We start from the raw sequence: 21,212 nt of genomic DNA, 5'->3' as shown, positions 1-21,212 counted from the left end.
ATGGATTAGGTAGCATAAAGAGACCAGGGCCTGATGCATATCATTCCCAGATCCGGCCATCTAGAATGTGGATAGGTGAGTGGAGATGCGTTTGAATGATTGTGTAGTCGAGACTAACTCTAACTCACGGGTAATCGGACCTCTCGGTTAAAAAGGGCAGACTTATGCCAAGTCTGAGTATCTGAGCTTTACTTTGTTTAAAGTAGTGATGACGAGGTCCTTCGTAGGACCCTCACTTCCCCCGCAGAGTGGGGAACGGACCCTGCTGCATTGACCTCAGACGCCGCGTGAGACGTGAGGCCTCTTCGTGCTCGCATACATAAATAGTCCTCTCCGCATTGCACTAACCCAACGCAAAGTAACCTACATTACAGCGCAATTTCTCCGTTTGGTGACAAATAGAAAATGGTGACCTTTTTCGCTTCGTTAGTTTGGGCAGGGCTCACTACTCTCGCTCTTGGAGAGTTGTACCCCCCCTACTATGCAGACTTATCGTGGCAACCAGCCAGATCGCTATCCAACTGGTCAAATTTGACAGTGGAGACACGAACGGGAACCTTTATTGGCATGTTGAATGATACATACCCGGATGTCCGCCAATTTCTTCGGGTTCCCTATGCACAGGTACGAACCGAGCTAGCTATCAAGGATCGGAGAGGTTCGAGGCTAATATAATCATTTTATATTACTAGCCGCCAGTCGGGGATCTCAGATGGCTTCCGCCTCAAAAGTTGGCCAACTCGTCGAAGAGAATCGACTCGACTCGCTTTGGACCTGGTGAGTGACTTGTGCTGTGATGGTGACCAAGGCGAGCAGCCTTCTGATGACCTCGTATCTAGCCTGTCCGCAGTATGTTGCTTCCGGAAGCAGCATGTGGGCAGAGTACGCGCCTACAAGCCTTCTGCTGAGTGTCGGGGAGGCACCCAATCAGGGATCGACTGCTTGGTCCTCCTCAGAGGACTGTCTGTCACTAGCTGTGTGGACCCCAGCATTTGCCAACAAGACATCAAATCTGCCTGTAGCTCTTTTTGTCACAGGTGGTGGCGGTGTCACTGGCGGAATTGAGGTTCCATCCCAGCTACCATCAAACTGGGTATCGAACTCCCAGGAACATATCGTCGTAACGATCAATTATCGGGTCAACATCTTCGGCAGTAAGATCATGTTGAACCACCCTCGCGCAAATGACTCGGCTAATTGATTAACTATCACTCGATGTAGATCCTAAATCGAAAGCTCTGACAGAGACATCTCTGACTTTGTTGGGTGTGCGGGCCGCAGTAGAATGGGTAGCCGAGAACATTCGGGCATTTGGTGGAGACCCAGACAATATCATGGTAAGAGATTCCAGTCCACGAAGATTATATTATCCTAATCAAAATTGTAAAACCAGCTATGGGGACAATCCCAGGGAGCGGCACTCACTCACCTGTATACACTTGCCTTTCCAGATGACCCTCGTGTGGCAAAATTTGGTGTCATTTCCCAGCCTCCGTCGGTGACAATCAATCTCACCGAGACAGCTGATGTATACGAAGACTTCCACATTGTCGCGAAAGGCCTCGGATGCAACTATGGAGACGACGCAGAGGCAGAGCTGGAATGTATGCGCCAAGTGTCATGGGTACAGATTGAAGAGTATATCAACCGTTACAACGGAACCCAATCCATCGCCTTCTCTAATTATATCCGTTCGTCCATCACAACCCTATGATTGTGTATTTTGAATAGGAACATTACTGACTGATTACGTGGATTAGCCGACGAAAAGTACATCTTCTCCAACGAGTCGGCGCGTTATGCTGCGGGTCGAGTCGCACGAGGCCCAGCCATCCGCTCGGACGCCTCACGAGAACAAGCCAGCACATCGGAGTCCATGACAATGGAAGTAGAAGGCGAATGGATCTGCACTGCATACGAGGACTCTATCCGTCGGTCCTCCTTAGGACTCGAGACGTACCGCTATGAATGGGCTGGAAATTTCTCCAATATTAGCCCAGTCCCTTACCTTGGTGCATTTCATTGGTCGGATCTGTTGATGATATTCGGCACATATATGACAGATGCAGGAAATATATCAGCTCTGGAAGTTGCGACGTCGAGGACCATGCAGGATCATATCTTAGCGTTCCTCAAGGATCCCTCCACGGTCAGCTCCACTGTGGGTTGGCCCGCGTTTAATGCTACTGCTCCATCGGGCGGCCTGATCCTCGAGTTCGGCAATCGCACCACTGTTAAAAATATCACGGGTGATTTCCTCGAGGCTGGGTGCTGGGACTCTTCAGTGCCATTCCCAATCTATGAGCCTAGAAAATGAGCTCGGGTGATTTGACAGCATAGTCTCGCGTGGACGAGCCGAATATACTAGTCTGTTGGTGGGCTGGTATCGTCGGTGGGGCTTCTGTGAGACTTCAGACCTTGATTGAGCCTAACTCGTGGTTAGCTTGAGATTATGTGAATGATTAGATAACTTTAGTGAAATGGCAGATATGCTTAGAAAGAGACTAAGCCATAGCGATGCAATCTATTAGGGCAGCCTAAGAGCTAAGGGGGCTTGGGTGTAGCAGACCTACTCTATTTAGAGTGATACTATATAAGTAGATCTATCCGCTCAAAGCCTCCTCTAGGAGAAGAGCCGTATTTTGATGTCCATTCTTTAATGCCCAGAATAGCGGTGTCCTCCTGTTCCGGTCTTTGGAATTAACATCCACCTTCCCAGTCTCTAACAAAGCTCTCACCCCAGCTTCAAGTCCATTCCCTGCCGCCAAAGACAGTACAGTCCGACCCTCTTCGTTATCTCTTGCTTCCAAGTCTGCATGTCCCGTAGCAATTAACACCTTCATGATTTCTTGATGTTTGTCAAATGCAGCCCAGGAAAGCGGCGTTCGTCCGTGGTATTTCTCTATGGTGTTGACATCCGCCTTGCCGGTTTCAAGCAGCGATTTGACAATCTCAAGGTGGCCCATTCCACACACCCACGAAAGGGCTGTGCGGTCTGATGTTTCATCGCGGATGTTTAGGTCAGCTTGGCCAGTGGCTAGAAACAGCTTCACTACCGGTTTCATTCGCTCGAGAGAATTAAAGAGCGCCCAGGTCAGTGGCGGCCGGTTTTGGTAATCGACAGAGTTGATGTCGACTTGGTTGGTTGCTAGAAGGAGCTGAACAATTTCTGCATGCCCAGCCCCCGCAGCCCATGATAGAGGAGTTCGACCATAATTTGAGTCTCTGGCATCAACGTCCACTTTACCAGTAGCAAGCAACAGTTTCACGACTGGCACAAACCCAGCCTCTGCAGCCCACGATAATGGTGTCCGGCCATCTTTTGGGCTGTCCAGAGCCAGGTTAGCCAGCATATCCTGCCCAATCCCAATTGCACTTCTCGGCCCTTCATCTATTGGCTGGACATGGACAATGTTCTCAGCTGAACCAACTATACTTATTGCAGCCTCCAAATTGCGCGACGTGACAAGCAAAGATCCATGTTTTGCTTCTCGGAAGGACGGAAAAATCGGAATCGTCTCCGTCACGTCATCCTCCAGCAGAACAGGAAGCCCCGTCTCTTGGGAAACACCCACGTTAATGACATTGTCCAGAATAACCAGCCATGGCCCATTTTCTTCGTCAGCTAGCCATTCCAATACCAGTTCCACGATATCAACGGCTGGTTCATCTTTTCCGGGTAGATCAAGACTGTTAGCTATATCTTGATAAGACCTTCTGTATCGGGAGATGCTGCTTGCGTTGACCCAGAATACGGATAGCCAGGGCACATGTTGGGGGCTTCGGTAAGCGTATTCAAGGGCAATTTGTGATTTACTGACTCTGTTAGTGACATCTATCATATTTAGTATCACAATAATTTTCTCACCCTGTGTCCTTATCTCCAACGAGAGCTATGCTGAGAAAACGTTCAAATGCAGCTGCATCGTATCGTCTACCAAGCTCACTCATTATAGAATCACGACCAGTGAAGTTTCCATCTCTCTGAAATGGAACCAAGAAGAGTTTTCCGGGAGCTACAACAATCAGAAAACAGAACATATACTTCAAAACGAACAAAGATTGACCACGAACCATTTCTCCTCATAGGTCTCGTTCTCTCCACATGCCCTGGTGGTATGACTGACAACAACTCCTTCGCATAAGCAGCCGCCACCCCGGCAGCATAAGGCTGCCATTTCTTGTTCTTATGCGAGTCGGCATAATCACAAATGCCTCGGATCACCAGGCATGGGAAATTATTCACCAGCCCGGCAGCCTCCATCTCAAAGCACAACACCCCACCTAACTCTGCTGCGAGTCGGTCTCGTTCATGCGCGTCCTTGAGTACTTGATTCCCGGACGCAATCGTTCCATAATGCACTTTGATATCATGGCCTTCACGTTTGTCGCGTTGAATCGATTGTTCCTTATCGCATGCCTCACACGTCATTCCCCCAGCATGGTTATAACCCGCCTCGAACAGGACATCCCTGTTTTTATCTCTATCGTGCGTGAAAGCAGGCATATCCTTAAGCCCTTCCATATACTCGGTCATCGTTCCCCTCCCCAGAAAATGCCTGGCCCGTAGCAGGGCCACCGCATTCAACAAAATAACCGGGGGCGCATTCAAAAAGCCTGTGCGTACAAACCCATTAGACGTGCTCTTCCCAAAGTCATACTGCACCACGCCCCCAGTTTGATTATCTGGTCGACCAACAACCACATCTCCCAGCCGGATATCGTGCTCAGGACTGGGAACACCCCCTCCTATTCCCACCATGAGGCCGAACCTGATGGATGGAAACGCCGAGCGCATTTGGATTGCCACGGTCGCGGCGGAGCTGGTGCCTATCTGTCCATCTGGGAGACAGGTAATCACAACGTTGTGCCCAGCAATACTTCCCAGAATGAATATGCTGGGATCGTTGATCTGCAGGCGTATGCTGGAGTGTTCGGTGTCTAGCATTGCTTGTGCGGCTGCTAGTTCAATTGGCAGAGCGCAGACCCAGCCTACGGTGTAGTCTTCGCGACGAGGTTGGCGTTCTCTCATTGTCGTATTTCCGTTGCCTTTTCTCTCAATGATGGGGGAGGTTGTTGTTGGGGAGTTTTGCGCGATCTTACACATGTCTGATAGCCTTGTCATATGCCGCATTTGGTAACTAGCTACTAATCACTTAGTACTAGTAGTTGAGTAGCTCAGCCTCGCGGGGCTCGGCTGGGGCTGGTCCAATCATATTTCACTTCTGTTGCTTAGGTATTTTGAAATTTACATACTTCCCATAGCAGTAGCACATTGCCTTGTACTCACACTTTTATTGTTTATTGCTTGATGGTAACTGTCAAGCTATGTAAAATACATAATCGAGCACTTTGAAATAATAAGCCATTTTTCTCTTATCTCTCTAATGCTCCAGTAAACTCAATCTTGCAATAGAGCAGCACTCATACAACACCTCATAAGCAGATCTAGACATAGGAAAATGTAAAGTAAGCAGATATTCTTCAATAGTCTTTCTGCTCTTGATCCGCTATGGCAATTCGTATATTCTGACCATAAGAACTGATGTGTAGCCATTCTACGCTAGACTTATACATGCAATTCCACCGCCTAGGCATTCTGTTAAAAATAAGCAGATAACTAGTCGATCTTAGGCTCCTACAAAGCGGCTCATAATACCTCGGCTCGCCTTGGCTAGAGGCCAGCTCCAAGCCTGCCTACTCGGGCCCACAAACCTTCATGTCATTAAGTAGGCTGGTTGACTTGAATTTTCCCGCCCGTCCTTCAATCCTCGAGCTTCTACCGAGTCGTTAAACGACTCATTGACGGCTGAATATATAGATATCCCCGGAGAGTTTTAAACTCCGAGTAAAAGTCAAAAACACTTGTAGCTCAGAGCTTTCTGCTGGATACAATCTACTTCAGAACAATGGCAGGCTGCTCTCGGTTATGGTAAGCAACATCCCTGTGTTGGATCACCTTGAAGATACCTGAGGCATTTTGGACCCTGCGCAAGAAGCCCGCTGACTAAGATTTTGATGATGCAATTAACTAACTGACTAACGTAACCCACGGTTAAGCGGCCCACACGGTCAGGCGGCCCATCTGGTTATCCCATATAAAAGATGCTTTTTTTAAATCTTTATATCTCAACTAATACTGAATCTAATCAGTTCTAACTTCATACATAGATAATAGACATTATAAAGAATAAGATATAATTTTAACAAAATTTTTCAAATTTTCCTTATATAGATTATATTGATATATATAAAATTACAGATAAATTACCAATTTTGTAACATGATAAGATACTATTTAGTTTTATATAGATTTTTAAGAAGTATTAGATGATTATTTATATAATTTATAACCTATTAATGCAATATTGAGTCTTCTAGTCTTATAATAGTTGAGATATCTTATGTTTAAAAGGGTCTTTTATATGGTATTACAGCTGGGCCGCCTAACTGTGGTGGGCCGCTTGACCGTGGGTTACGTTATTGAGTTAGGTGGTGGCCTTACGAACCACCCCAAGTAGAATGATCAGCAAATAGTATAGGTCTCTCAAAAAGCTGCTAGAAATATTATTCAGTGCGAACCATCCAAAACCTCATATCAGAATCCCAATTGATGAGCCAGGGATGGTCATGAGGCTCATTGGCCATGTGCAGTGGAACGGGCCCTAACCGCCCCAGACTTTAACTGACGCTAACAAACCAACCGAAATGAACCATAAGCAAACAGCAAATCATTATCACACCCAGCTGTTTTAGCGTCTTTGGACCCTGAAACTTGTCCTATCGAAGGCCTTTGGTGCAGTTCCAGCATTTTTCCGCCCCTGAGGCTATTGTGTACCCTCCACTTCGTGTCAAGTCTAAGCCTCGTTGGGGGCATCCACCCCTCCTGCTGGAAGGAGACTGTGGTGAACTAAACTCCATTCCGAACCACATGGTCAAACTCTCATGTCCACTTACAACCCACCCACATCTGAGATTCTTATGCTGGTTCTTATTAAAATATAAGCCGCCCAAGGATTCCCAAGATTTCCCGCTGATCATCAACCACACTCGTTTACACAACCACCATGGTATTCGCTCATTACATAGCAGCGGCATTCACCGTCGCCGCGTTGGCCGGTACCCCCGCTGCAATCGATCTCGACATCACCGACGAACGTACGTTTCCTTTTCCCATCACTCATGCAAGCGAACCCCTCTGACGCTCCGCAGAATCCATCAAAGATGCTGCCGCCACAGCCGCCTTTAACGCCATGTCCTACTACACGGGCAACCAGACTGGCCAAATCCCCGGGTACATCAACCACACCTGGTGGGAAGGCGGCGTACTCTTCGACACCATGATCCGGTACTGGTATTTCACCAACGACGCCTCTAACAACGCCGCCGTCAGCCAGGGCATGTATCACCAACGTGGCGCCGGGAACGACTACATGCCCAGCAACTGGTCTTCATACATGGGTAACGATGACCAGGTAGCCTGGGGCCTCGCTGCCATGACAGCGGCAGAGCTGAACTACCCGGAGGACGCTGGAATGCCGTCGTGGGTGGATCTAGCGGAGCGGGTATTCGATGTGCAATCCGCCCGTTGGGACAACAGCAGCTGCGAAGGTGGTCTCCGCTGGCAAATTTGGCCTTACCAAGTTGGATACACAATGAAGAACTCCATGAGCAATGGGGGTTTGTTCCAACTCGCGGCTCGATTGGCTCGGTATACCAATAACCAGACCTATGTCGATTGGGCAAATACAATCTGGGACTGGAGTTCCCGGATTCTAGTCGATCAGGAAAGTTGGAATGTCGCTGATAGTACTAATGCGGCAAATGATTGTACGAACCTCGGTAACAATCAGTGGTCGTATAACTACGCGGTGTATCTGAGTGGCGCGGCGTATATGTACAACTACGTAAGTGGTTATGCACGCTCTGGTATAGGACAGAGGACTAACAATGGATAGACAAACGGAGAGACCACGCAGTGGAAGACGGCCCTGGATGGGTTGTTGAACAGTACCTTACAAACATTCTTCCCCGCTAAATTCGGCGGTGAGATCATGTCTGAGGTGCTTTGTGAACCCGCGAACGTCTGTAATGACAACGAGATAACTTTCAAGGGTCTTCTGGCGGAGAGTCTCACCATAACGAGCATGCTTGCGCCATATACATCATCCGACATTCTGCCGCGCCTACAAGGCTCGGCTGTTGGCGCTGCGAAGCAATGCAGTGGCGGAAGTAGTAACGCAACTTGTGGACAGCACTGGTACAAATCGAGCTGGGATGGCACGGAGGGCATTGAGGAGGAAATGAGCGCAACGAGCATCTTCACGTCCAACCTGGTGGCATATAAGCACCTGTCTCCGGCTACGAAGACTACGGCGACAAATGTGACCTCCTCAGCTGGTACGGATACTGGAAATGGAACGACTACTGCCAGCACGACAGCGGGAAGCAACAGTGTTGTCCCGACAAACGGTGCCAATTCTCTGCCTTGCAGACACTTTGGTGTTGCTGTTGCTATTGTTGCGGGCGCTTTTGCCATTGCTTAAGTGGTTAAGTATAGCTTACATAGCTAGACTTGATTACTCGGGTGCAGCGCAGTCAGAGCACTTTTACTGGACTTGATGGCTTGCATGGGTGGAAACCTTTCATTTCTCCTTTATAATATTGTAATAATACATCTATTGTCGCTTCTTGGTCAGTCCTCTGAAGCCGAATAACAATTATTCTCACAAAGCGGAACAGAATTTCGGTCATGATTGTTCGTCCAGCTTTACAGCCCCGAACGAAGGATCTAGCGTCCGTAGTAGGGTCCCCGCAAGAGCGAAATCTAGGCAGCATTCTAGGCAACATACCCCTATTTACTGATACCATTGGCTTGTCAATTGACCTTGTTTATTTCTTTCTCGCCCCTCATACTCAATGAAACAGCTAAGAAGCACACTGGGATAAGTCTAATTCGACCGGCGAATAAGAATTCATCCTCTCTACCCAACACGAGCCCGACCCACTCTCGGTCTTTGCAATAATCGCAAAACCCGCTTTAAGAAGCTTCTCAACCACCCATCATCGTCACTATCTCAGCGAACCAACCCGCGGACACAACTAAATAGGGACACAATGAGAATCAGCCAGAAACAACCAGAAATAACCCTATACCGCGGCTTCCCCGGCACGGGGATCTACACATGGTCACCCTTTGTGACGAAACTTGAAGTCCGGCTCCGGTTTAGAGGACTATCTTATCGCACTGAAAGTGGGTCTGTTCGCGCGGCGCCACGGGGAAAAGTGCCTTATGTTACTATTTGCGATGAAGACAAATCTGGGCCGGATCAGGCTCGGACAATGTCTGATTCGGATCTCATCATACAGGATCTCGTCAATGACGATATCCTCCCAGACCTAAATGGCGACTTGAGTGTTCAGGAAAAGGTTCTTGATTCGGGGGTTAGAGCGTTGTTGGAAGACAAACTGTACTTTTTGCAGGTATCAATACCGTCCACCCCGTCTGTACATCGTGTTTGATTGACGAGAAATAGGGTTATGAAAAATGGATGGACAATTACTATTCCATGCGGGAACATATCCTAGCCTCACTGCCGTATCCTATCCGGATAATCGTGGGACATCTCATCTACCGGAAACAGTATCAGACGTTGCATGGGCAAGGGACATTACGCTATTCGGCAGAAGAACGGAGCGCATTCAAGAAACAGATATGGGAGGATATTAACGCCTTATTAGAGGACTCCGGGTTGCAGAGTGATCGCCAGGGACCATATTGGGTGCTTGGGGGTCAGCATCCGACCGAGGCTGATGCTACGCTGTTTGGGTTCATTGTTGGGGCTTTGATCTGTACCGCGTAAGATTCCTGTTTGGGGGAGTAGTACGTCTTGGGTACTAATTATATGCAGGTGTCCTGAAACGCAGGCGATCGTGAGAGGATTACCAGTTCTGGTAGATTATGCGCAGAGGATTCATGATCGGTACTTTCCGGATTACGAGCTTTGGGCGGAGAAATAGTAGTTTCAACCTTGTTCTTAATTGGATGTTGTGTCAACACATGCCATATGTTACTGATTGCGTTGGGGACAAGTAGGTTGGTCAGACATAACAGGAAAACATGTGTGTGATCTAGATCATTCCGGAAACACCGATACGGTGAAAATAACCCGCGAAGTGCATTAGGTAGATAACCTGCTTGACGCCATGAACAGTAAGGTGCCACGAAAAGACTGCCAGCTTATAACTTATCTTAAGCTGATAATACTCCATAAGGATCACTACATCATCAACACCTACCACTTTCTAGACCCTTCCACAAGACATAAACCCAAAGCCAAGAGCCTCTAGATAAGCTCCAGATAAGCATTGCCTTGAAACAAGGCCATGCAGATCCAACCATCTTATCAACCAGACGCCGGAAGGGACCACTCCGCGGACCCGCCTCGGGCCGACGTCATCCTGAAGTCAACCCGATTCATCGCCGAGCTCTGAAGATGCCGGTCCTACTGTTCTCGGAACATTGTGTACCGGTCTAGAAATAGAGTAATCCAGAAAACTTGGCTATGACTGGTTGGGAGCAAACCCGCGGCTGATTAACTAGCCTGGTTGTCAGATGTGGGTATGCTTCATGAGGGCTAAGTGTAGATCGAAGGTATACGTAAGAGGAGGTAATTGTGTTACTTATCTGTGCTATATAAAACCTATCGAAAAGGCTCATGATTTTCACTTGAACACCATTGTCTTGTTCAACGTTAGTTAGAAGATCATATTGCTAGTTGTCGAAATGAAGGAACCACAGGGCGCTCCCGCATCGGGCATCCACTTCCCGCAGGGTATACTACCCTCCTCATCACATGTTCTGCAGAGCCCTGGACTGACACTTCTGCGTAGGAGTATCGGTAAAAGTGACAGAAGAGGTTCAAAAGATAGCGGATATGTTCCGTGTGGATGGAGACACGCTTCGACGTATCACCGACCATTTTGTCAAGGAGATGGAGAAGGGTTTGTATACAGTCCTGACCACACATTGTAGTAAAGGCTCTGACATTTTCTCTGCTTAGGACTGGGAAACTCCGATAGCGATATTGTACGCTTTTTTCACTCACCTAGATATTCTGATAAACTGACACATGCCAGCCAATGAACGTAACCTGGGTCACCAAGTCCCCGACCGGCCACGAAACAGGCCAATACCTGACCGTGGATATGGGCGGAACCAATCTCCGCGTATGCAACGTCACTCTGACAGAAGAGAAAGGAGGATACAAGATTGCACAAAGCAAATTCAAGTTACCGGGTGGCTTGAAAACAGGTAATGCGCAGGAGCTATGGGCATACATTGCGGACCGTGTGGCAGACTTTCTGCGCGAGCGTGAATTGACTCCCCGCCCGGGCGAGAAACTACCACTTGCGTTTACTTTCTCGTACCCGGTGACGCAGGATAACATCCGACATGGAGTGTTGCAGCGTTGGACAAAGGGATGGGATGTATCTGGGGTAGAGGGTGAGGATGTAGTTGCACAGTTGGAAGAGGCGTTTGAGGAGAGGGTAAGCTCTTCGATACCATCTAGTATTACGGCACTGACTCGTTCATCGACAGAATGTCCCTGTGCACATCGTGGCATTAGTGAATGACACAACAGGAACGCTCATCGCATCGGCATACAAAGACCCCGAGATTAAGATTGGTAGCATCTTCGGCACTGGGTGCAACTCAGCATACATGGAAAAGATCGGGCGCGTGCCGAAGATTGCAGAGCACCATCTCCCCGCCGACCAATACGTCGCAATCAATACCGAGTATGGCGCCTTTGATAACAGCCATCGCGTTCTTCCGCGATGCCAATTCGACCTCGAGATTGACCGTGCTTCTCCGCGACCGGGTCAACAGACATACGAAAAGATGGTGGCTGGGCTGTACGTGGGAGAGATAGTGAGGCTTATTATTGTTCATTTACATGAGAAAGCTGGCTACCTGGAGAACATGGACCTCGGTCGTCTGCGACATATTCACGCTATGGAATCGTCGTGTGTGTCGAGGATGGAAGAGGACGGGTCAGCGGAGGATAGCGCGATGGCGGAGACACGAAAATTCCTCTTTGAGGAATTTGGCATTGAGCCAACATGCGAAGAACTCCGTGTCTGTTGTCGTCTCGGGGAAATTGTTTGTACGCGTGCGGCCAGGTTGTATGCGTGCGGCATTGCGGCTATCTGTAAGAAGGAGGGCATTCGCCAAGGCCGTGTTGGTGTGGATGGGTCTACTTTTGAGAAGCTTTTCCGGTTCAAGGAGAGGGCAGCGGCTGCTTTACGAGAAATCCTCGAGTGGCCTGACGGCTCAGAGGACTTGATTACCTTTGTGCCTGCAGAGGATGGGTCGGGTATTGGTGCAGCTTTGATTGCGGCGTTGTCTGGGAGAGACTGAACTGCAGGAGGGGTTGGCATGGTCTCACGAATAATGATATACGAAGCACTTCCATTTATCTGAAGACTGTTTATTCTTAGTCCTTCACTGTAATATCAAAGACATTGGTACATCGATTTATAAAGCTATGTGAAGAACTGGTCACTGACAGGAAGATATCTGAAACGCGTCACCCATGACCTTTTCTTCCTCAGTGGAGTGAAGCACCTTGTACCCCACTGCAACACTTGACATAGGGTCCCTACCCGCATATCGTACTTTCTTATCCGTGTGGTTTGCCGTCTTAGCCAAAATAGCTTCAAACCTCGGCATAACATAGCCCCAAGCGCCACCATTAAGTGTTTCCTCCTGGCACCAAACAACATCTGTTGCATTTGGGTAATTATCCAGATTCTGTCTAACTTTCTCCCACGGAAACGGATGGAGTTCTTCAATGCGCGTGATAGCTGTATCTTTGAGGTTATGAGTTTCGCGATACTTGTAGAGCGCCGCATACACTTGGCCAGAACAGAAGATGACACGCTTGACGTCTTCCGCCTCATTGATAGTAATACCGTGCCGAGTTTCGGGGAGCAATGGTTGGAAGTAGGGAGTCTCTATGAACTCTGCAATATCCGAACGTGCAAGGGGGTGGCGAAGTAGGGTCTTGGAGAAGAGTATGATGAGAGCTAGATTTGTTAGCAGGGGTATGAGATATCGGAGAAGGAGACATACGTTTTCTGAAGTCCCGGTGGATTTGCCGGCGCAGAACGTGGAAGTAGTTTGCAGGGCTTGTCATGCACACAATCTGTATGTTAGCATCCTGATGCTGGCGTTGGAGTTGCTCTGGTGTTGGAAAATGCCTCGAATCTTCGTCGCCGAGTTGCAAAAATCGCTCCAAGCGGGCTGAAGTATGTTCCGGTCCTTGGCCGTCGTAGCCATGGGGCAACGAAAGAACCACGCCAGAGCGCTGAAGCCACTTCTTCTCGGAAGATGCGATATAGTTATCGATGATGACTTGAGCGTTGTTTGCGAAGTCGCCGAACTGGGCTTCCCACATCACGAGAGCATTTGGATCTGCCAAAGAGTAGCCAACTTCGAAACCCATAGCTGCAGTCTCACTCAAAGACGAATTGGTTATGGTGAATAAGCCCTGGCCTGGGCTGATGGTGCTTAAAGGTGTGTATGTTTTGTTGGTTCGTTGGTCGTGGAGAACGGCATGACGCTGGGAAAAGGTGCCTCGTTCGACATCCTGTCCGGCTACTCGAACCCCTGTACCCTCACGGAGAAGGGTACCGAATGCCAGAGCTTCGGCAGTAGCCCAGTCAATATCTTTGCCGGTCGTCAATGTTTGTTGCCGGCGAGAAAGAATCCGTTCTAGGTTCTTGTGTAGCTCGAAGCCTTGTGGGACCTCCGCTCCAAAATTCTTAGACACGGCCTCGATGAATTCATAGTTGACTGCGGTCACCTTCGGTGGTAGTGTTTCCGTATTTGACTCTGTTGGCGTCTTCATACCCTTCCACGCATCGATTAGCCACTCTTTTGGATCAGGCTTCTGATCCTTCCTCCTGTCGAAACATTCCGTAAGCTCTGCCCAGGCTTTATCTTTCATCATCTGGACTTCCTCTTTCATGACGACGCCTTTTGAGATAATGCTAGCCTCATACTCATCGAGGATATTCTTCTTCTCCGCAATGCGCTCATACATCGTTGGCTGGGTAAATGAGGCCTGGTCCATCTCGTTATGTCCATTGCGCCGATAGCAAACAATGTCAACGAGGCAATCTTTCTTGAATGTTGCTCTGAAATCAGCTGCGAGGATACCAGCAAAAGCCACTGCCTCTACATCGTCACCATTTACATGAATAACCGGTGCGTCCAAGATCTTCGCCACGTCCGTGCAGTATAGCGACGACCTCGCCTGCCAGGTATCGGTCGTGAACCCAACCTGGTTGTTCACGATGAATCTTAAAGTTCCGCCAATCTCGTACCCTTTCAATGCAGCGAGTCCCAGCGTCTCATACACTGTTCCTTGGCCAGCAAAAGCCGCGTCCGTATGCACATTCAACATCATGGTCTTCCCAAGATCACCATTCCTCCCATCTTGAATCGCCCTCGTCTTACCCATAACAACGGGGTTCACGGACTCGACATGGGACGGCTGCGGCGCCAGGTTCATATACACCTTCTTACCGGAAGTAGTTACCCTCTCACCACTTCCCCCATAGTGATACTTCACATCTCCGGGTATGCCCCAAGCTGAAGTCTCCTTAGAACCGAAATCCCGCAACATCGACGCGCCATCTTTTCCAACAATGTTATACAGCACATTCATGCGCCCGCGATGACCCACGCCCATCTCAATATGCTCAACACCATTTTCAGCCAATCGGTCCACTGCCGCTTCGAATGCAGGAATGTAGCTTTCGACTCCATCAAGCCCAAATCGCTTCTCATTCGGGAACTTCGTAGCGAGGAACTTCTCCCAAGCCGTAGCGCGTACCAAGCCATCCAAAATACGTTTCTTCTCGTCATCCGAGAAGACATGACGTTCTGGCCCCTCGATCCGCCTCCGGATCCATTCTACCTGATCCTGGTCCGAAATATGCATGTATTCGACACCCATACTTCCACAGTATGTTTCCTCGCAGGTGGTGATGACCTCCCGCAGAGTCATGCTCTTCGTCGCGGTGAGATCCTGCGCGCCTAATCCAACAGGGATGATCATATCTAGATCCTCAGGTCCGAGGCCATAATGCGACAGGGACAACTCCTTCTTCCGGACCTTTCCTTCGTTGAGCATTCCTAACGGGTCGATGCTGGCGTGTTCGTGGCCCCAGCGCTGATATGCCTGTATTAACTGGATGGCTTTAAGCTGCTTCACTGTCTCCGATTGCGCGTGTGTAGCATTTGTCGGTTTTGGTATCGTAGAAGTTGCAGATACTAGTTCTGGCAGAGGGATGAAAGCCTGCTCAATTGCGACATGTCCGTTCTCAACGTTGTGGAAATATGCTTGCCAGGATACATGTACGGAGGTCGGGTCGGCTTTCCATGATGTATACATGGTGTCGATGTAGGTCGAGGCGGTGCTTTGGAGGAAGCTGTCATTGTTGTGATCGCTCTTCTCAGTGTTAGGTTCTTTCATGCTCACGAATTATATTGGTAGAAGTGGCATACCGGTTTGGCTACTGAGCGCTGCGTCGTTGCTTCAGTGGCATGTGGCCGTAGGTGGAGATGAAGACGGGAAGAGTGGTGGACTTGCCGTAGGGTAAGTATTCGACTTCGTGGGATGAACATATTGTCTCTTTTGTAGTAGTGATGAGTAAATATCTTGTTCAGTGTCCGGATAAAGAGTATGATTCGCTGTTGTTAGTGCTGTCACTTTTATATGTATTTGCTGGACCGTTGCAGCACCAGATCGGAGTGTTAAGACCCCACCAGTGCAGATATGTTGCAACTTAATACTGAATACAAAAGGAGAACCCCGCATCTTAAGTAGAGCTCGGTAGGCTATCGGTAGTATATCCTCTGCAGATTGATACATGTATATCGGTATGAAGGCTTCTCGCCGACGGATGTTCGATGCGGTCGGCAACTTAATGGGATGCTGTTCATCGGCACATCCGCTCCTATGCCCGAAAGAATGTTGATGCCACAAAATGCAGGCCACAAACAGCATATCCAAGTCGCTAGATTTAAATTATATTGGAAGCAGAAGATAAGGTTTCACAGATATGTACAAGATGTTCTTATTTCACAAGCAAAGGTAAAATAGGACTAGCAGAGAACAATCGTCTACACAATCTACTCAGTTAGCATGCTCGCTGGATCCTCGAGATACTTCTTCACCAAGGTCAGAAAAGTAACCGCTTCACGACCATCCACCAGCCGATGATCGTATGTCAAAGCAGTATACATCATCTGAAAAGGTAAATTAGCAATGCCAGAGTAATATGCATCATAAATTGAGCTTACCGGCCGGATTTCGACCTGTCCTTTGATAGCAACTGGCCTTTGCTGAATTCCATAGATACCCAGCACCGCCGTTTGCGGCACATTGATGATTGGCGTACCAAACAAGGATCCCCAAATGCCACTGTTACTGATGGTAAATGAACCTCCGGACAAGTCATCCATAGTCAATTTGCCATCGCGTGCCTGTACCAGTTAGACTGTTATACTTAATGACAACGCCGATCCTAAACATACCTTCTTTCCCAGCTCAGCGATTCCCTTCTCAATCCCCATCACACTCAAGCTCTCCATATTCCTCAACACCGGCGTTACCAATCCCTTCGGTGTCGCCACAGCCACGCTGAGATCGATGTAATCTCTGAATACGATGGTATCATCATTCTCGATAGAAGCATTAATGGCCGGGATCTCCTTCAACGCGAGCGCAGATGCACGGGCAACTGGACCCATGAATCCAAGCTTAACACCATGTTTCTGGAGTACATTGTCTTTGTTCTGTGCCCGGAACTCCATCACCTTGGACATGTCGACCTCATTGAAGGTAGTAAGAAAAGCGGCGGTGTTTTGGGATTGCTTGAGACGCTCTGCGGTGCGGAGGCGCATGCGGGTCATTTTCTCCTGCATCAAATTTTAGTATCTCATCTATGGAGGCGAAGTTGGCAAAGTTCATATACCCTTCTCTCTGCGCGACTACCCTTGTAAGCTGACACGGGTCCTTGAGCGCTGGCGACGGGTGCAGCAGGTTTCGATGGTGCAGGGGGCGCAGTAGATTCCTTCTTAGGTTCGGGTTTTGTCTCTGGCTGAGACGTAGGGGACGATGTGGGCTGATCTTCTTTTGATTCCTTAGCAGCCTCTGTAGCAAGTTGAACTTCTGCAGATTGCGACCCATCGCGCTTCTGCGGAGATAGTTCAATAACTGCCTGTCCGACCGTCACCGTATCGCCCTCGTTCACCAGTAGTTTCGCAATTGTACCGCTCTCAGACGCATTGATAGCGACGTCGATTTTGTCCGTCTCGATCGAAGCGATCTCCTCATCTTGCTCTACGTAATCTCCGACCTGCTTGTGGAATGCAGAAAGGACACCCTCGGAGATAGATTCCGCCATGGCAGGGACGTTAATGACTCGTGTTTCTGCGGTACGAAGGGCGGATACGCTGAAGGTGCGCTGTTGCTGCGACGACTGAATGGGTGTCCATGACTTCTGTAATGCGACGGTTGTGCGCAATGTAAGTCGAAGCGCGTTGTATGTATGAATGGAGTGAACTGTAGGTGTGGTGCTGATAGCGCGTGGAATGCGGACAGTGGGGCCCTGGAGTCGGGGTGTTGTTCGCGATAACATTGTGGGTGATTGACGATGCGACAAGGTGAGAAAGTCTAGAACGCTGAGTGGAGGAGCCCCAGGAGGTTTAGATCGAAGGTGTCCCTCGGCTTGTGGTTGTCATGCCGCGTGGCCGGCCGGGAATACCCTCGGTTGCCGACCCGCCGGGAATTCGGCTACTTTGCGCGGCTATATGATTACTCTCTAGAACTGTAGAATATGAACCCAATTAGGGTTGCTTCTTAATTACCTCAGTTTTGAGCTTCTAAATTAGATGAACTTCAGTGATGGACTTTGTAATAGTCTACTTTAAACACTTAGACTCTCGCGCATACGCTCAAACACAAAAAGGGATAGCTTTTATGGCAACAATTGAGCTCAGTCACAATTACCGAGCATATATTTCTCGCTATACACTGATGCATCGTTCACTGCATAGTACTCTCTGTGTCTTGCCTACCTCCCATACGAATTGTTCTTGGCTATATGTTAAATGAAGTTGGTCTTGTATGAGGATCAATTGACAGAGTGCATTTGACTAAGCCCAGTGGGAGGACGGTTCCGGGGTTTGCAGTTGCACGTCAGTACTTTTGCCATCGTAATAAATCACATAACAATGGTAGACACTGGTTGTTCTAGAATTTACATCTGTAATGAGTTTCATTAATTTCCGAGTACAGCCTGGTGGAAATCAAGGGCGCTACCTAAGGCAGTCTTCATATGTGAAATGGATGTAACATAGAAATTAGAAGAAATACAAATGTACCCAAAGATCACAGCACATTTTCGAATAAGTGATTCAATCTATATGCTAACGAATTTTTACATTGAAGCTATGTTATCTCATAGTGATTAGGCTGTAAACATTATTGATATTAATTAGTACGTAGGTAATCGTACAGCTATCCTGTCTAGAGAAATGTAGCTAGGTATAATGTGAAATTTGAATCATCAATCAATCAAAAGCCGACAGTCTTCTGTCACATCATAAGTCAACAGAGGTCGAGACCCACAATTTATTCCAAGCGGCGTAGTAGGGCTATCTCTGTCCTGATACCGGTTCCAAAACTACATGCAACGACATTCGGTGTTTGCAACTTCTTTTCCCGCACTTTTTCCAACACCGCTAAAATCGAAACACTCGAGGAGTTCCCCCTTGTTCTGTAGATCTCATAACTGGCTGACAATGAGTCTTCAGGCAAGTTGAAAGCGGCCTGGACACCCTCGATGATAGCTCGGCCTCCTGGATGAAGAGCCCAATAGAAGTCCGTTGGAGACGCGGAGGACATCCCGTTAGTTTGCAACAGGCACTGGAGGGGAGCTTTCATGGATCCGATTGCCAGTTCAGGAATCTTCTTCGAAAATGTGGCTAGAAAGCCATATGTAGAGACTTTCACCGACATATCTTCTTGTGTTCCGGAGGTGGTGACGCTTTTATCATCAACGATTGCGAATTGCTTAGGCGTCTTATCGCTCATTCCAAGAGAGTTGCAAACGACAAGTGCTGCTGCACCGTCACTGAAAATGACTGGGCCGATTCTAGTGATGGGAGACTGTGAAGCAGCGTGCAGCTCTGATCTGATCTGAATGCTGCAGAGCTCACATGCGACGATGAGGATCCGTGCTTCTTTTTTCCGGTGTGTGGCTGCATCTGCTAGTGCAGAAGCAAGTCGGAGGGATGCACACCCGCCTGCACAGCCAACTCCGCTGAGCAGGACTCGTTCTGTCGTATCAGGGAGACCCAGGTCACGAGCGACAAGTTGATCGTATCCTGGAGCTCCGGCATTTGTTGCAGTCACGGACACCATATGCGTGATTGAGGATGGATCGATGTTACTTTCCCGGAGGGCTTTTAGGGCAGCCTTTTTTGCGAGTTCGACACCATATTCCCGAAATGCGGTGTCCACCTCCTCAGCGGTGGGTGGTTGGTCCCCAAGCCAGCGAGGATCATCCCATAAATCGATGACAGCTCGTGTCTCGATACCTGTCTTGGCATTGAGCATGAGCAACTTCTGGAGCCTGCCTTGATTAGAGAATGCTCGTAAAGGAAATTGGAGAGCACGCCTACCATGGAGGATTTTCGGGATAAAATTTCAAGGCATACTTGTTCAATTCTTCGGGGCCTATTAGTCGAGACGGCCACTCGGTAGCAATCCCCGTGATTATTGCCTCATCCCCTCTCAGTGGTATTTCTGGCTGTGAGCTTTGCTCAGGAGAAGGAGAAGATGAAAGCGAATTGCCCATGATGCCTTCAGGAAGCCGAAAAAAATGTATGAGTAGAAGAATATAGAGGGTTCAACTATCTTTCATATGCCCTTAGTGCCTGTGAAGGTTCATTCTCTTGGTCCTCATGATGGTATTCACAAAGCTTTATATATCAACAGACAAACCGGTAGCGTAAGCTTGGGGGGCGAGGGTTGGGCTGTGGATGGACGATAGGCTCAGGGACTGCATCGGTCCAACTAGCCCCCAAGCAAGTAATAGTTCAACTTTGTCCACAATGATCAGGATCCGCCACTATGCAGGTGGCACATGATGGCCAAATCTAGTTTCCAAGGGATTGGTGGGAACAAACTTCATAGCAATTACTTGGGTTAGCGCCGATAGATAGCGTTGAGGTAGCGGACTAGATTAGGTCAAAAAAACGGTTCTGTCACATTTGCTGCTGATCTTGTTCGGCCTTACCCAACAGCCTAAGTGGACCCTACTCACCTCACTCTTTTCGCATTCAAGCTTAGAGAGACTGTGGCACATTTGTGGCAGTTGATGAATTTCAGCACTTTTTAGTCCCCTTCCAGATTGAGGCTAAGGTTACTATAAAGGTGTTGTGGTATTGAGAGGTACCAATGACGGTAGGACACAATCCAAGTATAGCTGTGGTCAGGGGATACAATGCCCCATAATTACTACTTAGGCTCATAATTGAGTTCACCGGATTCTAGAGCATATATACAGTAGCGCATCAATATTGAATTATTCTGCAGGGTCTCCTGCGCGATACATGTATGTATGCAAGCACCCTTTCCGATCAAAATCGATCTGTGACCAAATCTCCACATAGAGGAACCCAACCAGGGGCATATGACAGTAGCTAAATCTTGGTAATACGGGGCAGTTTTGGCTTCCAGAAAGGAATAGCTCAGCCTAGGCGCATGGACTCCACACATGAACTCAGTCTGCAATAAACTCAATCCTAAGATACGTCCTATAATCTTGCCGCATTCGGCCAACCGCCACTAGTCACCGCGGTACCCAACAATTGCCACCTAACAACTTCATGGATATTGTCTAGCTAGCTATTAAAACAAAAACAGTAGTAGCTAATCGAGGATATCTCATTTAGCGCTTGTTCGCAACATGATACGTTTCGAAACCCATTCGCATTCCCTTCGACGTTAGCAAAACCGTTCGCCACTCCAGATTAAAACACACGACACCTGACGCTCACATTTTCCATAACCACTTACTTTTTCCATCATAACCAGCGCTAATTTGGAGATTCTATGTGTCGTGCA

At 48.3% G+C, this 21,212-nt stretch overlaps 8 protein-coding genes across 8 annotated transcripts; 4 read left to right on the top strand and 4 right to left on the bottom strand.

Moving 5' to 3' along the window:
* Window positions 1-405: 405 nt before the first annotated feature.
* Window positions 406-2,317, top strand: AKAW2_52007A (uncharacterized protein; the record flags this gene model as incomplete). Its single annotated transcript, XM_041691999.1, has 6 exons — window positions 406-624; window positions 693-777; window positions 840-1,154; window positions 1,222-1,337; window positions 1,394-1,691; window positions 1,761-2,317. The coding sequence occupies 6 exons, from the start codon at window positions 406-408 to the stop codon at window positions 2,315-2,317; spliced, it is 1,590 nt and encodes a 529-aa protein (XP_041545428.1).
* Window positions 2,318-2,603: 286 nt separating this feature from the next.
* On the bottom strand, window positions 2,604-5,107 carry AKAW2_52006S (uncharacterized protein; the record flags this gene model as incomplete). Its single annotated transcript, XM_041691998.1, has 3 exons — window positions 2,604-3,816; window positions 3,869-4,016; window positions 4,075-5,107. The coding sequence occupies 3 exons, from the start codon at window positions 5,105-5,107 to the stop codon at window positions 2,604-2,606; spliced, it is 2,394 nt and encodes a 797-aa protein (XP_041545427.1).
* Window positions 5,108-7,067: 1,960 nt separating this feature from the next.
* On the top strand, window positions 7,068-8,546 carry AKAW2_52005A (glycoside hydrolase family 76 protein; the record flags this gene model as incomplete). Its single annotated transcript, XM_041691997.1, has 3 exons — window positions 7,068-7,158; window positions 7,213-7,907; window positions 7,959-8,546. The coding sequence occupies 3 exons, from the start codon at window positions 7,068-7,070 to the stop codon at window positions 8,544-8,546; spliced, it is 1,374 nt and encodes a 457-aa protein (XP_041545426.1).
* A 571-nt stretch (window positions 8,547-9,117) lies between these two features.
* AKAW2_52004A (glutathione S-transferase family protein) lies at window positions 9,118-10,020 on the top strand (the record flags this gene model as incomplete). Its single annotated transcript, XM_041691996.1, has 3 exons — window positions 9,118-9,483; window positions 9,537-9,859; window positions 9,912-10,020. 3 exons carry the CDS (start codon window positions 9,118-9,120, stop codon window positions 10,018-10,020), a joined length of 798 nt encoding a protein of 265 aa, XP_041545425.1.
* A 766-nt stretch (window positions 10,021-10,786) lies between these two features.
* Window positions 10,787-12,424, top strand: AKAW2_52003A (uncharacterized protein; the record flags this gene model as incomplete). Its single annotated transcript, XM_041691995.1, has 5 exons — window positions 10,787-10,835; window positions 10,894-11,004; window positions 11,064-11,089; window positions 11,140-11,550; window positions 11,603-12,424. 5 exons carry the CDS (start codon window positions 10,787-10,789, stop codon window positions 12,422-12,424), a joined length of 1,419 nt encoding a protein of 472 aa, XP_041545424.1.
* Window positions 12,425-12,565: 141 nt separating this feature from the next.
* KGD1_2 (2-oxoglutarate dehydrogenase family protein) lies at window positions 12,566-15,700 on the bottom strand (the record flags this gene model as incomplete). Its single annotated transcript, XM_041691994.1, has 3 exons — window positions 12,566-13,092; window positions 13,139-15,524; window positions 15,581-15,700. The coding sequence occupies 3 exons, from the start codon at window positions 15,698-15,700 to the stop codon at window positions 12,566-12,568; spliced, it is 3,033 nt and encodes a 1,010-aa protein (XP_041545423.1).
* A 507-nt stretch (window positions 15,701-16,207) lies between these two features.
* Window positions 16,208-17,718, bottom strand: KGD2_2 (2-oxoglutarate dehydrogenase complex E2 component; the record flags this gene model as incomplete). The annotated part of the gene is made up of 4 exons (XM_041691993.1): window positions 16,208-16,324; window positions 16,379-16,561; window positions 16,613-16,996; window positions 17,053-17,718. 4 exons carry the CDS (start codon window positions 17,716-17,718, stop codon window positions 16,208-16,210), a joined length of 1,350 nt encoding a protein of 449 aa, XP_041545422.1.
* Window positions 17,719-18,713: 995 nt separating this feature from the next.
* On the bottom strand, window positions 18,714-19,941 carry AKAW2_52000S (uncharacterized protein; the record flags this gene model as incomplete). The annotated part of the gene is made up of 2 exons (XM_041691992.1): window positions 18,714-19,716; window positions 19,766-19,941. 2 exons carry the CDS (start codon window positions 19,939-19,941, stop codon window positions 18,714-18,716), a joined length of 1,179 nt encoding a protein of 392 aa, XP_041545421.1.
* Between the last annotated feature and the right edge of the window lie 1,271 nt (window positions 19,942-21,212).

Source organism: Aspergillus luchuensis, chromosome 5, assembly GCF_016861625.1.
Source record: "Aspergillus luchuensis IFO 4308 DNA, chromosome 5, nearly complete sequence".
NCBI classification, from domain to species: Eukaryota; Fungi; Ascomycota; class Eurotiomycetes; order Eurotiales; family Aspergillaceae; genus Aspergillus; species Aspergillus luchuensis.
Note: the sequence above shows the minus strand (reverse complement) of the source record. Positions and strands in the feature narration are given on the sequence as shown.